The sequence below is a fragment of the Syngnathoides biaculeatus genome, chromosome 14, assembly GCF_019802595.1.
Source record: "Syngnathoides biaculeatus isolate LvHL_M chromosome 14, ASM1980259v1, whole genome shotgun sequence".
Classification (NCBI taxonomy): domain Eukaryota; kingdom Metazoa; phylum Chordata; class Actinopteri; order Syngnathiformes; family Syngnathidae; genus Syngnathoides; species Syngnathoides biaculeatus.
In genome coordinates this window covers 15,206,591-15,223,956 of record NC_084653.1, presented here as the reverse complement: position 1 = coordinate 15,223,956, position 17,366 = coordinate 15,206,591, and the positions used below count along the sequence as shown (strand labels likewise).

At 40.0% G+C, this 17,366-nt stretch overlaps 1 protein-coding gene across 2 annotated transcripts in view; it reads left to right on the top strand.

Moving 5' to 3' along the window:
• Positions 1 to 17,366, top strand: part of LOC133512065 (nck-associated protein 5-like) — a 45,175-nt gene that overhangs the window by 15,904 nt on the left and 11,905 nt on the right. The window contains exons 2-12 of one of the 2 annotated variants that reach the window (XM_061841322.1): positions 910 to 1,042; positions 6,134 to 6,224; positions 6,370 to 6,522; positions 7,501 to 7,569; positions 8,318 to 8,356; positions 8,441 to 8,560; positions 11,493 to 11,666; positions 11,754 to 14,260; positions 14,446 to 14,557; positions 15,242 to 15,299; positions 15,429 to 15,454. In XM_061841322.1, the coding sequence (XP_061697306.1) occupies positions 1,014 to 1,042; positions 6,134 to 6,224; positions 6,370 to 6,522; positions 7,501 to 7,569; positions 8,318 to 8,356; positions 8,441 to 8,560; positions 11,493 to 11,666; positions 11,754 to 14,260; positions 14,446 to 14,557; positions 15,242 to 15,299; positions 15,429 to 15,451 (3,375 nt within the window). In that variant the 5' untranslated portion in view covers positions 910 to 1,013 and the 3' untranslated portion in view covers positions 15,452 to 15,454. The remainder of the gene's footprint in view (positions 1 to 909; positions 1,043 to 6,133; positions 6,225 to 6,369; positions 6,523 to 7,500; positions 7,570 to 8,317; positions 8,357 to 8,440; positions 8,561 to 11,492; positions 11,667 to 11,753; positions 14,261 to 14,445; positions 14,558 to 15,241; positions 15,300 to 15,428; positions 15,455 to 17,366) is intronic. The other variant, XM_061841321.1, reaches the window with a different exon arrangement.

Here is a 17,366-nt window from a genome sequence, read left to right as displayed (position 1 = left end):
CTTTTTCATGCATCCTGTCATCACACACACGTCCACCAAATTTGCAATTGATCTGGTGGCTTGAGATGTTTTTTGTTTTTCATAGTTTTTGGAGAAGGTCACGTCCAGGACTCCTAAAATACTGTAATTCCCGGCCTACAGTGCGCACCTGGTTACAACCCTCACCGAGTACATTTGTCAAGGAAATACATTTGGTACATACATAAGCCGCAGCTGTGTAAACGCTACAAGTGTCCAAAAATGGAACCCCCTCATTGAAACACAAGATACTTACAAAGAAAAACGGTACACAGAAAGAGTTTAACGCTAGTGCTGCGCTAACGCTAGCGCTTACCGGTAAATATCACTGAGACAGCAGTAGCACAATAGGAAAACGCTAGCACAGCGCTGACGCAACCAGTGGGCCGGTAAAAGTCACTTCCTCGGGACATATATTCTTATATCTTATATCATATTTTCATTCTTACCTTTTCCGCTCGAGCGCACCCTAGCGGCCGTTAGAAAAATTGCACAAATTTGCCGCATCACCGCTCAAACCCCAGGATTGAAAGCATGTGAAATAAGTCATGGCTTGTAGGCCGGAAATTACAGTACACACATTGTCACCAGGATACTTGTGAGCACAAGGGAGATAAAAAGGGGACAAAAGTGTAAACTTTTGATGAACATACTGTTTACTATCCATGATTTGCCAAAACCATGCACTAGAATGTGAGAGGAAATGTTCACATCAATTATCTGTGATTTAATTCCACTATAAATAAACAGAAACTTCACTTTGGAGTTGTATGGAGGGCTATGCGAAGAAAACAGATGTACTTCACGTCCTCTGTAATTCTCAGAGCAATTAAAATCCGCACCATGAAAAACAACAACAACATGCAAAGTGTTTATGCCTGTACCCTGCAGCCACCGATCCTGATCCTCAGTAGTCCTCAGTACCTGGAGGAAAAGCAACATCTGTGTGAGGAGGGAAGGGAAGCAGGCCAAGTTTGTGGTGGAGGGCCCAGCAGATGGTGACACTGCAGCAGCACTTCTCCAGGTAAAATTGCCTAAAAAAAAATAAAAATAAAAAAGATAATAATCTCCGGACATCACTTTCACTATTTGACATGAAATTGGGAAGCACAGAAAAGAAAGTAAAAAATTGAACAGGAAGTTGACAATTTTGGTTGAAGTGCAGACATTTGTGACAAATTCCAGGGCTTGACAAACTCAGACAAGGGAGTTTGCCAAATGAGGCAACTATTCTAAACATATGACATTGCAAAGCTCTTTTGCCCCCGTCCTGTGTCATGTGTCAAAATTCCGTGATCATATCAATCGTTTGCTGTGAAAACAGGGTTGCAAGGCCACATTCATTGCTACTTACTGCTTTAATTCTGTTTTTCTCTTTCTAAAAATACACACCACTTTATTCCGCCTTCTATTTGAAGATGAACCGTAGCCTTGAATGAACTGATCACAGAACTCTTGTTGTGAGTCTGTGCAGGGGACAGATGATTAAAAAAAAAAAAGTATAAAAATATGTAAGGGGAAGCAATGTCATTGTCATAAGGATATTTTAATAAATCACACCTATAATCTCCCATGTTTATGAACCTTTGACTTGAACATGATGTGATGTAGTAGAACTATTTTCATGACTAATTAATGTCATTTAACATTGCTCTATTTGAGATGGGCACCACATATTGATTTATTGGTTTCGGCGGATCAATATATGAAGATAATGCCCCCCCTGCAAAAATCACTCAGTAATGGCCAAGTTCAGAACTAATCCATATATATTTGACAGACATTTTAAGTAATACTTTCATGCAATGTCATCTTTTTAAACTTCTCCATTGACTTTGACTGTGGTATTGATTATCGTTCTGTGTGATGAAAAGGAATAACAAGCAAGCGGGCCAACTCTTGCGGTGTGGGCAGACTACTGCGATGAACTTTGACCATCTCCGCATATGCTCAGCCAAGTGTGAGATGAGCTCTGTGGTGATCTGTTGAATAAGAATATGAAGAATGTATTTCAGTTACTGACCCAACGTATCAGAAAATGACTTGGCAAATTGATCAAGTTACAAACGAGAGAATCACTTTTCTACTTTAGAAAGAAAATAGTGGCATGGCCGGCAAGTCTGCTAATTGTGATGTCCAATGTCTGAGTTCGTTTTCTGAAACTAATTCCAACTCCAGTGAAGTTGGGAGATTTATTTCAAAGGCAAGCTTTTTAATGTTCAAACAGATAAACTTATAAATGATATATCATCTTCAGTAATTTGAATTTGATTTCTGTATATTAAAAAAAAAACAACAACTGTGTGATAGCACCTTTCCTTTAAGCAACATTCCATTAGTGTTTGGGAACTGAGGACATAATTGTTGAAACTTTGTAGGTGAAAGTCTTTCCCATTTTTGTTTGATGAACAATCTCTGTTGCTCAACAGTCTGGGGGCTGCATTGGCTAATTTTGCACTTTATAATGTGCCAGACATTTTCAATTGTAGGACAGGTAGCCGTCTAGTGTAGTACTCGCAATGTTTTATTTCGAAGTTATGCTTGTGTATTATACAAAATATGGGTTTGCATTGCCTTGCTGAATAAAGCAGGGGTGTCCATAAAATATGTTGCTTGGATGGCAGCACGCTATGTTATTCCAACACCTGCATGTACTTTCTAGCATTAATGGTGTCTTCACAAAGGGGCAAGTTATCCAGGTCATGGGCGCAAACACGACCCATTACCATAACAGATGTTGGCCTTTGAACTTCGCACTGATGACAATTCAGATGGTACTTTTCCTCTTTGGCCCAGAGGACTTGCCATTCATGATTTCCCAAAACAATTTCAAATGTAGTCCTGTAGGACCAGAGCAAAATTTTCTCTTTGTGTCTGTTTATCTTTCGAGGAGAAGCCAGCGGTGTCTTGGAGTTTTGTTGGTATGTTTTTATTTACCTTCTTTTAGCGTTTTAACTTGAATATGTAGCTGTACCCACAAACTGTGTTATCTGGGTCGGGGTTTTCTCAAGTGGTCCTGAGCCCACATGGCAAAATCCTTTATACAATGTGATGCATTTTTTGTTTTCAATTCAGTGCCATTTGAGGGACGTTCACCTATGGAATATTTCATACAGGTGGTTTTTTTTTTTTTTTTTTGTTTTAGCATTCCTCAACTTTCTCTTTCGGTTTCCTCTACCACATCTTTTTTTATGTTGGAGGTATCAAATTCAAAATGGGAAAATAATAGCAACAAAAATCAATAATGATAATTAGTTTGAACATTAAATATCTTGTCTCTAGAGTATATTCAATTCAATGTAGGTTGAAAAGGATTCGGAAATCATTATATTCCGTTTTTATACAATGTCCCAAATTAATTGCAATCGCAAACCCCTCTACATGCAACTTCTCATTAGTCTTGTTATGCCTGAAAACACACTGGTCCCCTCAGGAAATCATCCGTGAAGCTCTAGAGGATTCTTCTGGGCTACATATTGTATTATTAACAAAGTAACTGTAGTGCTAAAACATTCCAAAACAAAATATCAAAGGCTTGACAATGTTCCCAATCAAATAACTTCTGTTTGTATTTGTCCAATGACCTTATACTATACTGTAGAGGCATTTGTCTCATCGGCATTCTTTCAGGCCATATATGGCCTTTAAAAAAATAAAAATAAACACAATCCCAAATTAAAGGTATGTTCAAGGTATGAAATTGGTGAGGTGTTCTAGAGCAAGGACTGTGAAATCTGCAGAAAGAAATACAATTAAAGATACCGGCAATGATAAACCAGACAAAATCTTTGGGATTAATTCATCTTGGAAGAACCCCTTGAATGATCTTGTCAAATTGAATCTTTGTGCATTTTTTTAACTTAATACGTTTTCATGCATCTTGTCTTGATATACATGTTTAGCAAATTTCATTTTTTCTCTCCCTACTAGTACCTTTGAGAAGAAGTTTCCTGTCATTTCACGATGGCCAGTCAATGATGACACAGCATCAGGAGCAATGCGGCGTTGAGTGTCTTTATTACTTGGACAATTCTGGGGTTCACCGGGAGTCAAAGCAGCAAATTTTCATTTGCTTGACAGCCACTTTAGCCCCCAGCCAAGCTACGGGGAGAGACACAAACTTTCGGGAAGGTTTTACAAGGCTGCAGTGTAGTGGACCTTTAAAAGGGGACTTTATGTGTTTGGAATTAAACTATACAGCCTGTGGCGTTATTTGTCCTTAAATGTCTCAAACACTTCAAAAGTATTGGAACAGTGGCGCAATTTCCTTTATTTCGCTTTTGACTGGGTTTCAGATTAAAATTGAGAGACCTACTTTATTCTATCTCTGTTTTAGCAAGTAAAAGTCATGTTCCATAGTGTTAAAGTGTTTATTTGACTTGGCCGGTCTAAAATCTTTGGCATCTCATCTTTAATGAATACCTTTATTGTTTCTGTGAGTTTTGGGGCGTTACTTCCTTTAGTCTCTTGTTTAAAAAATTCAATACATGCTTAGCAACAGTATCAAACGAAGTGAAGTTCCACATACTGTAATTTGATGTCAAGTAGGCTGTTCCATGAGTCATATCATAGTTATTATGAACCATAAAATGGTGTTTTTACCTTTGTCTTAATTCAATAAGTACGAGTATCTAAAGAAAATTGTGATATTTATTTGCATCAATGACCCCAAACCAAACGAATGTTTCATGCTTCCTCTCTGTCCCACTGTGGCAATCTGGTGGCAATTGTATCTTTGATTGATTTCAGATAATCATAGGGTATGGACAAAAAAACATCCGAACAAATGGAATTACTGGATTGAAGCTCTCTTTTGTGCCGACTTTGGCCTGCACAGGATGTGTTTGACATCACTGAGCAATAATAAAACATTAGTCCTCTCCGTTCCAATACTTTTAATAGGCCTTGTATATCTTCCGGTCACGTCAAGGGCAGATAATCCAATCATAATCATTTTGCAAACACTCAAAGTGTGTAGTGATGTGTGTAGTTGTTCCTCCGAAGTGAATGATCCCCTCTTCACATAAACTTGTTTATCAGTCAAACATCATTATAAAGTCCATTTGGTACAAAAGACATTATTAATTGTACCATTCACAGTATGACAACTTAGTACAGTACATGCTTTCACACTTTCTTGTGTGTGTCTATCAGTCGCTATTAACCTTCCAAAATATGCTTAATTTTTATTGCTTTAATGGAGTTTTTGTTCAGTAGTGGTGAACAAATGTATTCGAGCAGTGGTTCTCAAACTGGGGTTCATGGACCCCTGGGGGTTCGCAACCTGTATGTAGCTTGTTGGGTTAGGAGGGAGTGAAGTCATTTGTAATAAATTATTGTTGGAAAAGTATCTAATTATGGGTGCAAAAAAATAAACAATCATCCAATGACTTCTCCTGCTTTTTACCCTATTCACACGTCAGTGTATTTATTTTATGTAAAGCGACTGAGTCACTTGAAAGTCGCTATATAAATTCCATCTACTACCACTACTATTATCATTACTGCAACTATGGACCAGTTAAAGCACTCTTGTGATTGTGAAGGATCATCACATGGATTTTTTTAAATGGGTTATTGCAGAAATATTTTCATGAGAAAAAGGAGGGTTTTTAAAAAAAATATATAGTCCTAAATCTATTTAGTAAAGTTGTCTTTCCCAGAATAAAGGGCGTACTATTTCAAGAATTGTGATACTTTGATATTTATTTGTTATACTGTATGACATTCATTCTCATTGGTTTGACTTTTTATCCCAATAAAATTTAATTGTTTTTGTTAAGGTTGTGATTTTTTTTCTTTCTCCTTTGGAGGAATATGGCTTCCTTCTCATAACCTTATGGCTTTATTTAAAAAATAAATGAACAAGAATTTGTTGTTATAATATAACTTCATTTTCCTTCTGAAAAAAAGGGATACACATGCAGACATGTTGAATTGGTAAAGGATTATGATGGGGTCCCTGGATAGCCAAAATTTTGTGAACCCCTGTAATAGACCACCAGCTGGAGTTGGGTTTATGTCATAGAAGTGCTAAATTAACACCATTGATAATTAGCAAAAATTACTGGTCCTTAATTTTTACCAGTATTCTTCTTTTCCTGTCAAAACTCAGAATGGAGGAGACTGTGCGAACCCTACTGCAGAACCAGGATTCATTGGATGGCACCAAGGTGGACCCACTGGACCTCATGAAGGCATACAAGGTACAAAACAAATAAAATTTCATATACAGTGGACCCCCGCTCTCTTCAGTATGTAAGTATACAAGTATGTAAATGTATTGATAATGAAGTTGAAGAACTCATGGTAAACCCAACGTGTCCTTGGTTTCTTTTCACTGCATTCCAGGACAAACTGTTAGAGGAAATGTGGAAGCAGCAAGACAGTCTAGAGGGGCCGGCAGTTTCAGAAACTGAAACGTTGGGGTCTCTGGAGGCTGGAGGTGGTCTGGAGGAAAATTTTAACAGCAATTCCCTGCTAGAACGACTCAAAGCTCTTGAGGTAATTAACAGAGTGGTTTGACTGCGGAAAATGGGGGCTCAGTGTCCACTGTGATAGAAAATTAGTTTTTTGTCACTGCATGGTCTATATCAGTGGTTGTCAAACATTTTGCACCAAACTATATAACATGATGAATAATTTGAAACTTTAATTCAGTGATTCTTTGCACACCAATCGAGGGAGATGACATACAATTAGAGGGATGTGTACCACGATTTGACAATATTGCGTTTAAGGGTTTAGGTCTGGAGATTGACTAGGTCACTTTACATCCATCCATTTTTTTTGTAGCGCATTTCCTTATAGAATGACTGGTGAGCTGCTTCCTATCCCGGCTTACATTGAATGAGAGAAGGGGGTACGGGTCTCCAGCCAATCACATGGCATATATCAACAGATCTCCATTCGCACTCACATTCAACCCTTCATGCATATTTTTGAAATGTGGCAGCAAGCAACAATAACCAAGCACTAACCACTAGAAAACTCTGCTGCCACCAGTCTAAAACCTTCTAATTTAACTCGAGACCTTAGACTTCCTGTTTATGTGATGACTTTTGAGGCGCATATCAGCAGCGAAACAGGAGCCTGGCTCTCCCTGGCTGTATTCCTCGGCAGCTCATTAAACTTAACATGCCAATCACTCATTTAATAAGAACATTAGGATGCACCAGTCGACAGTGTCATGTGTTTGCAGTAAACACGCGACACTTCACTCGGGGTTCCAACTCCTAACTTGGACGCGTCTGACCTTTTCTACACTCTGATTGGGAGCCTTGGGGCTGACGTGACCTTTTTATGCTCTCCACCAACATTCCCTCCAAAGAATTTTGCCCTCCAAAACATTTTTGCGCTATTATAATCAACCTAGTATTGAGCAAAATGATCCACTGTCACCACTGCGATAGTTACTATGAGTTAATCCACAGTCATACTGAATACATTGTTATTGATGGACTGTCCATATGGCTCTTCCAGGCTGAAAACTCTGCTCTGTCTTTGGAAAATGACAACCAGAGAAAGCAATATGAGCGCTGCCTAGATGAGGTAAGAAATAGTGAAAATGTGAAAAACAAAATGTCCAATTTGTTTTGATGAGCATGTGCAATCAATTTCATGATTGAGACCTTTACAAAGCAAACAGTTTCAATAGAATAGACACACTTGGTAAAATTGGTGCATTGTTGAGCATGTTGAAGCCCCCCAAAAGGCGTCTTTCATTTGTATGATTTTGCCATCACGGGATGGTGTGAGCTCATGATCTGTAAATCACTTTTTTATTAGTGATGTATTATGCTGGATGGTACGTGGTTCAACATGTTCAAATGCATCAAAATCTTTGACAGAACCCTGTGGGAATTGTTTACGATTGAACCGATTCACTTTTTCGGGTCCCTGAACATGCCCGAAAACCTCAACTTTGGCAAACATGTACATGCCTATGCCAATCCTAATGGTTCCAAAAATAGCACCACAAAGTAGCACCCGATGGGCAGTCCCTGTCACCTCTTTCACTAATTGACATGAAATTGGATAGATGTCTGAAGTATCATAACAGGTTACCTGGAAAAAATCCCAGAGATTAGTGCAGGAACACTGGTCTTGACCAATGTATATATGCTATGTATGATTTCAAGAGCTCGCCCAAGAGCTTGGACTTGATAACCCGCTACTTGGGAATTTTTTTTCCCAAATTAGCCCCACTCAGAACATCTTAGACAGATGGGCAACGTTAAATTGAAAAGGGTTTTTGTTGGAGGGTGATGCTTCAATTGCCCTTTTTTTCTCAATGCAGGTAGCCAATCAGGTGGTCCAGGCTCTCCTCACTCAAAAGGTACGTTTATATTTTCAACATTAATATTGGTGTACTTCGAGTATACTACATCCACCCAGTTCTCTATTTATGTGGATTTGGTAGGACTTGAAAGAAGAATGTGTAAAGCTGCGCACCCGCGTCTTTGACTTGGAGCAGCAGAACCGTCTACTAAGCGTCTTGTTTCAACAACGAGTTCGAATGTCCCAAAGTCCTGCACCCCAGGTAGGAGCAGAAGCGTTTCTATATTTTACACCCGACTAATTTTATACTCTTCAACTTTTGTTTTTAAGCTTTGTTTTTAACCTGCGCATCTTTGGGGTTTTAAGGCTGTCTTATTTCAATCTGCCCAACATATATTTTTACCTACACAATGTTTATGTTTTTTTTTTCAATTGTTTCCAATGTTTGGAGATTTGACTTATTGTCTTATTTTTAAGGCCGCTTGAGATCTAACTGAAGTGACTGTGACCCAAGAACTGAAAACAGTTTGATACCTGTGTTGTTCTGACTAGTCCCAGTTGAAACAATTAAGGCCTACAGTGTGTCTATCAAACGTATTAGCACATGAACAGCATATCACATGCATGGTAGTCAATTGGTGATGTTGTAACTATATGGATGCAGGAAAAACAAATGTGGCCAATTATGTCATTATTTGGACAAGACATGGTTAATTAAGTCACATGATCCAAACCTATATTCTTCAAAGCCTATCCAGGTAATCTAGCACAATCTGAGGCGAGGAGGCCAATGAATGCTGTCTTTCGTCTTTAACCTTTTCTGCAAAGGTTATACTTTTAGACTTGATAGAGGTTTGACCTTTTTAGACCATTTGTATGCATTACCACAACAATGCTCAAAGCTGTTATAAACAAGGCTTCTTTTCTTGCTCTACCGCACAAAATCTCTAGGACAGCGTTGTCTTTGAGGGACTCCTGCGAATGGCAAAATTGGGCGTGAATTTTCTGAAACTTGTGTCGGGGGGCTACTGAGTCATTCAGCTTTTTTGCCATACTTTCCCCAGACTGAAGCGCTAAAACTCAAGTTTTTTGCTATTTGGTGTTGTCAATGTGTCTTTTAAAATTTGGTAACAGATATTTATCTTTCCTTCATTGTTTGCTGAAAAATTCACTCTATTCACCATTTTTGCAGTTAGGCCAAAGTAACAAAAATACCACTTTGGCAGATCTTGGTGGCAAGGAAGTACGTTGAACTTAGCTGAAGGCTGTCATTTCAACAAAAGTTATTTTTGCTACTGCCTTTTGGCATTTATAAGCAATTTTAGCACGGTACATACTTTTTGGGTTGTGTGTCAGGGATGTGGCAGGTCTGTGTCCTTCCCTGCAAACAGTGGGAGGTTATTGTAAAATGACGAATGCTCAAAATAAAATGGCTGACTTCCGTGTGTTTTGGGGTGTGGGAAATTTTTATACCAACTCATCATAGATGTGCACTAAATTTCATGTTGATAAGAGAAAGAGGATTTGTGGGCTGAATTAAAAAAAACATATCACCAGCTGAGTTGTTTGAGCTTTGTGGTTTATGGCAAGGAAGCAAATATGCTGATGCTTGATGAAATTTTTTGTATTTTTCTGCAGTTTATTGTTGGCCATCTTTCTTGTATTAGATGTTCAAATTTAGTGCCAATTACCCAAAATCTCCAGAAGGAGTATATCTTGGAAGGATGCCTTCAAATGACCAAAATGATCCCAATATAGCAGCTTCAAACTAAAATGGGTGACTTCTTCTGTCTTGTCAAGCATATCTTGACACTTTATCTTAGGTCTATTCATGATAAGCATGTCTACAAGATTTCATGATGCTGAGTGAAACTGGCTCCGGGAGCTGAGTTAAAGAAAAAAAAAACTTCTTAGTTTGTTGCAACATCCCCAGCTATCGAGAAATGTGTGTGTGATTTTATTATCTCACACCTGAGGCTTGAATTTTAAAAGCATTCGTCTCCAGTGAAGTCACAAACAAAAATAAGCGTCCTTTATTAGTCCCACAGAGGTTCTGCAACGCAAAGGACAAACACGAGATTGTCAGAGGAATACACTGACGCTGGGCCAACTCAAGCGTGTTTCCACCCTCACAACACCATATTACACTGCTTATTGTAACTTTCCTGACTTGCGGTTCATTACAAGTTATGAATACCTGTTTTTGATTGGGGCTAATTTATGGTGAATTCCTTACTACGAGACATAGAATTCGCCCAAAATTACTGCTTCAAAAAACAAAATTGTGACTTCCTGTTAATTTTGGAGTATTTAGAGATTTGGGGACCTTCAGACCTTTTGGAAGATCATGTTATAATTTACTTGTCCGCACATCGCTATGTTGATCAGTGATACTAGTGTTCGAGTCAATTTTATTTTTTCCTGTAACTTTCAAACAAAGGAATGTACTAAGCCTAAAATTTGCCCAACATTGTTACTCTTAGCCAAAATATCTGACTCCCTTATCAAATTTGTAAAGGCCTCTTGTCGCTTTTTCCTGGGTCCCCTTATGATAGACACATCCGCACAATTTCAAAACTGGTGAAACAAGTGAGAGTGGCTCATTATTTTTTCTTTGTAGGTAGTGCTACTAGGTGAGTTTGGTTCGGAGCAAAATTATTTCCTACTAATAAATCATCTCATCGAAGGTGCTCAATATGCCTGAAAACCCAACCATTTTGTGAAAGTGTATGCCTAAAATCAACCACCCCTCCACAACCCTGCACGAAACTCACAAGGCAAAAACAGGCCACACAAAAAAAGTCCCTAGAACCCATTCCCAAATTTGGAAGGGAAGTCTCCCTTTTTGGTTCGAAGCACACCAATTTTAGGAGAATTCCATTCCTCATAATTTGTCAGAAAGTTGGGGGGAAAAAAAAGTCAGCTGCTGGCTCCAGTTCCACCAATAAGCATGGTATTTTTGGATCTTGTTTGTCCTTACAGGGCACACAAAAAAGGCTCAGGATGCACGCTGGAACAGGAACAGGAAGTTGGCCATTTTGTTTTGAACAACCTCTTACTGCAAATTTCATGGCCTGAAAAACACCTGCTGGGGAATTCCCAAAAATGACCCACAATCATTAGCGGGTGTCTTAGAGCTGCATACAGCTGCCTCAGCAATTAGCTTTCAAGAAAAAAAATGTTTTACTTTCTAGGAAATCCAAAGGAATGGCAAAGTAGGTATAACTGCGGGAAGGTGGCCCAGTCTCCTGAGTCTAACGTGCCCACGTAGTAGCGGAAGTGGTAGTGATCTGTCTTTATCCAGTGCTGGTAGTGAATACTCCAGCGGCTCACACACATGGGCTGAGGGACGAGGCCTCTCCAAACAGGTGAGTCACCGTTCTCATGTTCTCTAACACTAAAGGATCATAGATAAACATAATGATTAATAGATGTCGATATCCCTTGTGGTGTAGTGCGTAACAAGCAGGGACAAAAGGATGAGTATAGGCTCTGTATCTGGTCATCAGAATGACTTTGGCTGGAAGGAAGGCCACATCCTGAAAGGTCTGAAGCGTCTTCAGAACAGCGTCTCAAAAGAGAAGGCCTCTCCAGGTGCCGTTCCGCATTGCAAGGACTGCATGACATCCAACGAGGGTATCTACTCTCTGGGCATCAAAAGTAACCTGACAGACAAGACAAATAAAAATGTCAACGGAGGAATTGCCGTTATAGACTCTGATGAAAGTAGCAATGACTCAAATATGTCACAAAGTCAGGGATCCAGTGATAACGCGTCAATAGAAGTTCAGACAGATGATGGCACAAAAGAACCTTTGGGGAAGACCGTTTCTGATAACTTCACATTCCCGTTGGAACCACCAGTGAAGCTTGAAAAAGAAAGCCTAAAACAACCCTCACAAGCAGAAACCGAGAACTCAAGAGACATGTTGAGCGACAGCAACAACAACCAGGAACACCGTAGCGACCGTAAATCCCGGCTAGACCGCATGGACTTGGAATACCAAGCAAGGGATGCAAACCCAGCTGTGAGACATTCTGCCACCAAAGCTTTGAGCTGTGTGAGTGAAGCCAGGCAACGCAGCTCTTCAGCAGAGGTTTCTCACCACAGGGACGGTGGGATTTCAAAGAACCTAAAGCCCAAACCACAGGTTTGCGACTCGGCCAGGAAGGCATTCATCCTGCGCAGCAAGAGCGCCGATCCTGGACCGGAACAACACAAACACATCCACTCACCTCTCCATCAAAACCTCATTCGTGGCCACAAATCTGGCAGTCCTAACAAAAGGGCCAATCACGGTAAACTACACATTTCGGCTCATGATGCAGAAACAGATGAAGATTCTGGATCGACTTGTAAATCTTTGGACCGTATACAACAACGCTCACCTCTTGCGTCGCCTGTCAAAAGTGCTTCAGCGACCAAAACTATTGCAGTTGATGAAGGCTCAAAGACTCCACCAACACAGCCGCAATCCTCCAGAATTCTCTCCAACAATGAGGAGACCAATAACGTACAACACCAGGAGCAGCTCTCAGACACGTTCTCTTCAGAAATCATACCTACTTCAGCTCCACTTCCGCCTAGTCGAACAACTTCGCTCCTCCTTAGAACAGCGTCGGACTCCAGACGTATGGGACGTCCTCAGAGCGCCACTGTGGGAAAGACTACATACGGTCACCAAACCAATGTTACACCAGAAAATCAAGCAACCAAAGTTGTCTTCACTGCCCATTTGTCCAACATACCGTCTGTCCCCAATAATGAAATGCAGGGCTCAGAATCATCTGTTGAGAAAACAGTCGCGTACCAGAGTGGAATGGTCACACCCTCTTTGTTACCAAACCCAAATGTCTTACAAAGATCTCAGCAGAGCATTAGTGAACCAAAACTTTCTGAAGTCCAGCCTCAGACATATTCCAATGTCTACTATCACAACTGTCAGAGTTCCGGGTCCAGAGCTGTAAAAAAGTGTCTTCCTGCCAACGCCAGATCCCACGAGGCAATCTCAGGACCAGAAAGCGGTACATTCCTCATGTTCAGTCGGCAGAACAAAGATGATGCAAACCCATCCATGAAAAGCATCCAAACCTACCAGACATACATTTGCGACCCTCACATGATGCATGAATGGGGCAAAGCCCGCCGGAAGATTGAAACCCGTTGTAACTCTCTTGATTCCGAACCCTGCAATGCTGCCGTCACATCTGATAGTGGTGGAATGCTGGACTGGGGTTTCGACGAGGAAGGCTGGCTATTCAAGCGTTCTGTCTCCGTGTCCACTAGACCCCCTCTGAAGCCAGTCATGGGCATGAATGGTGCCAAAGCTCGAAGCCAGAGCTTCGGAGCTCGCTACATGGACCGACCCAGCTTCAACCGCTCTGGGAAGGTGCGCACCCAGATAAAAACACACTCAGGGAGCTCTTTAAACTCCCTGGGTGACATTCTACCAGGAAGCATGAGCTGCTCCAGTAGCTATCACTGCCCGATGAACCGATCTCTCCTGAACAACTTCCTCATCGAAGAAGGTCTGGCTGTTCCTCCATGTCTGGGCTCATCCAGTGAAAGACTCCAGAGTCTGAAACTCCAACGAGAACAAGCCAGACGCCTTCAGATCGAGCAACAGTTTTCCAGCGCCTTTGGAGAACCTGTCTGTGAAGAAACAGAGAGGCAGAGTACCATAACTACCATCGAGGAGAAGGTAATGCTTGGTATCGAGGAGAACTTGCACAAGTCTCAGGAGCAGGAAAGGAGTAGTGAAGTCAAGCAGAAATCCGGATCCGCCTTGGCCAACTGGTTTGGGTTCCGCAAGGGTAAGCTTCCTATCCCCAGTGGCAAGAAGACGGACCCGGCAAAGACAAAAGAAGAGAAGAAGGATCAAAAGATTACATCACTGCTCGGAGGAAAGCAGACAAAGACGGATAAGAAGAGAGACCGCAGAAAAAATGATGGAAAAGACTGGTAAGACAGATTCCATTTTCCTTTTTTCTCTTCTTTATGCTACCTTCACGCAAATACCAATTGCTCCACTTGAGAAATCAATATCTTAATGTACATCCCTTGAACCATGCAGCATGACTGTCAGGATAATCTAATAACCAATACTAACTGCTGTAATTTAATTATGAATGTCCTTTTTGTTTCAGCTCTGTGGGAAGAAGAGAGTCACATGATGCAGTGCGAGCATGCATCTCAATGCCTTGCCCAGGGATATCGATTCAAACACAAGGACATAACGACATCACTGGAGACCCACAGGTGAAGGAACCACCAACACTACCTTGATGTTCTGTATTCTTCCACATACGACACCATCTTCATGTCAACCAGTTGTCACCAAAACACAACTGAACAATGCTCTCTCTATTGCTCACCTTCTTCTTTTCATTTCGGCTTATCCCATTAGGGGGTCGCTACAGCATGTCATCTCAGATGAACGCATATCAATGACCTCAATTTCTTTTGCAGACCATTGGTGTTGATTTTTATCGTTTATCAATTATGCTGACTTCTATTGTCCACCAATGATACTTTATGATGATACTTTATATTTCACTGCAATTACATTCATTTTATATTGCCCACTAATTAAAATAGTTTGCAACTTTAGTGTTGTTGCGCACCAATGAGAACAGTTTTTAATTCTGCATCAATGATGACGCTATTCGGTGCTCACCAGTGCACTTTTTGCATTGCTCCAGTAATGCTAATTTCCATTGACCACCAATGATACCAATTTCCACTGTGCACCAATGATGCAAATTTTCATTGCATACAAATTATCCATTATACACCTTTGAGTCTCTCTATTTTATTCATAGATTATTTTGATTACAACTGTGCATCTATGATGTTCATCTCAAGTGTGCACCAAAATTGTCATTTTTTTCTGTGTATCAATAATAATGATTTCTACTGTGCACCAATGATATGACAAACCAGAGAACTGATGGTGAAAACGGAGCTCTCATAAAGACCGCACTTCAGGATGCAGTTATTGGTAAGCTTCATTTTTTTCCATCATATGTCGAACTGACTGTCAAAAGCAATAGTGAAGCATACTCAAAATAAAAAAATGTAAAAATTAAGCACTAATAAGGTTTTGTTTTTACAATTTCACTGTTTGCAGAGAGATCTAAAGACCACATATAAAATGTAAGTGTAATTGATAAAATACTGTACATAACTAAGTACTAACTAAACTAACTTTCTCTGGGCTAATTTATGTATTGTTCCAAGTTGGTACTTTAGATTTGGACAAGTGTAACCTACTTTATAATGAAAGAATGTTGCCTTTAGATTTCTTGTAAAGTGAAAATAAATGTGATTAGTAAAGTTGACACACCACAGAGAGGTGCTTTTAATAACACTGCCAAATTTTAATGAAAGATAAATATATATAAAATAATATATAAAAATGGTGCTATATAATACTGAAAAATGAAGGAATTGTCAATACTGTGGGCAATAAAACCACATGACCTCAAATGTCAATCAAGTAATAATACTATACCTTGAAAACCGGATGTTACTTTGACTAGCATCTTTCTGATCCCTACGCTTAACTACGTTTTAGCCACGAAAATATATCTACTTAGAGCTTCCGGAGTCTAGGATACAGGACATACCACCGGGTCATCGTGGTGCTCTTCCACGTCGTGACAACAAGGTGCTTTAAAGTGGCCTACTGGTTGTCACATCCAAGTCCTTTCGAGTTTTTCTCCATGACATGTGCACTCACGGCAGACAAAGAGGCACTCCAAATGGCCACGCCAGTAGACTATCCGGAGAGAATATGTATTTTCGTTCTACAGTCTAGTCGTTACCCAGCTATCCAACTGCACATTGCAATTTCCCGGATAACCACTGATGCTCAAGTTCTAAGTGGGGGAGTGGCGACTAACGCCAGACTCCGAAGTGTGTCCTTAGGCACTATTTTACTCATACCCAAAAATGTTTCTGGTGAAAAACTGTTTGCTATATGTCCAGAGTTGAGTACGACATAGTTCTCAAGTTTTGCAGATTTTACGCAAATATCTTCAAATGTAGAATGTATTTAGAAACAAATATCTGAATTCCCTTGATGAAGTCTTCAGTGATTAGTACTTTGAGACTTCCTTTGACCGAAGGTAAGATGTTTTGCACACCAGTGATGCTAATTTCCATGGCGCACCAATGAACATGATTTCATAATGAGTATAGCATAAAGAGTCTTTCACGAAGAAACTTGTCTTTATTGTTGATACTGTCTGCAGGATTCCCTTCACGTTCAATTCCACCCAATGAAAATTTCATCTGTAATTTATAATAGTTTTGGTGGTGGGTATTAGCGGTTAGAGATTGTCACCTTATCAGCAGTTCCACTCCATCCAAATGAATAATAGATTTTGCCACAAGTGCGACTCCAATTTCACCCCCGGTATTTTAATTTAGTTAGATTGCAATATGGGGACCCTGTGTGTCAACAGTTAATAACTCATACCCCAGACTATGTGAACTTTGAAGTTGTATCGTAATCGTGACAGGAGCCACTATGGACCAATATGGACAGTCTGCATTGTGAAGGTAAAAGTCACCTAAGTGTAACTCCATTGAGTGTAACCCCAGCATGTTTTCATGCTGCATCGCCCCGCCGCCAGCTTTGCTCTTGTCATATGTGGAGAGGTTGAGCCCATTTCGGATCTAATTATCTTAATTAGATCTCCAGTGATTGTAGATATGCACATTTTTGGTGTATGGGTTGTTTTTTTAGTGTAGTGTTGTGACACATTTGACTCCTCAAAGTGCACAAGAGACTTATTTGTCTCTTCAAGCATCGGCAAGTGCTTTAATGCATACTCTTCCATTTCAAGTAAGCTTTTACTGTTTGGCACAGGGATGGGGAATTTTTTTTACATGGTGGAGCTGAGGAACATTCGGTGCACACACACCACATGATCACACCAAGCATACATATTATTAATTCTTTTTACAATATAAAAACTTGAATAATAAGATTGTTTTTTAACCATACTGCTACTACATCTAATGAAAACACATGATAACCTGACACTATGCAGTTATTCAA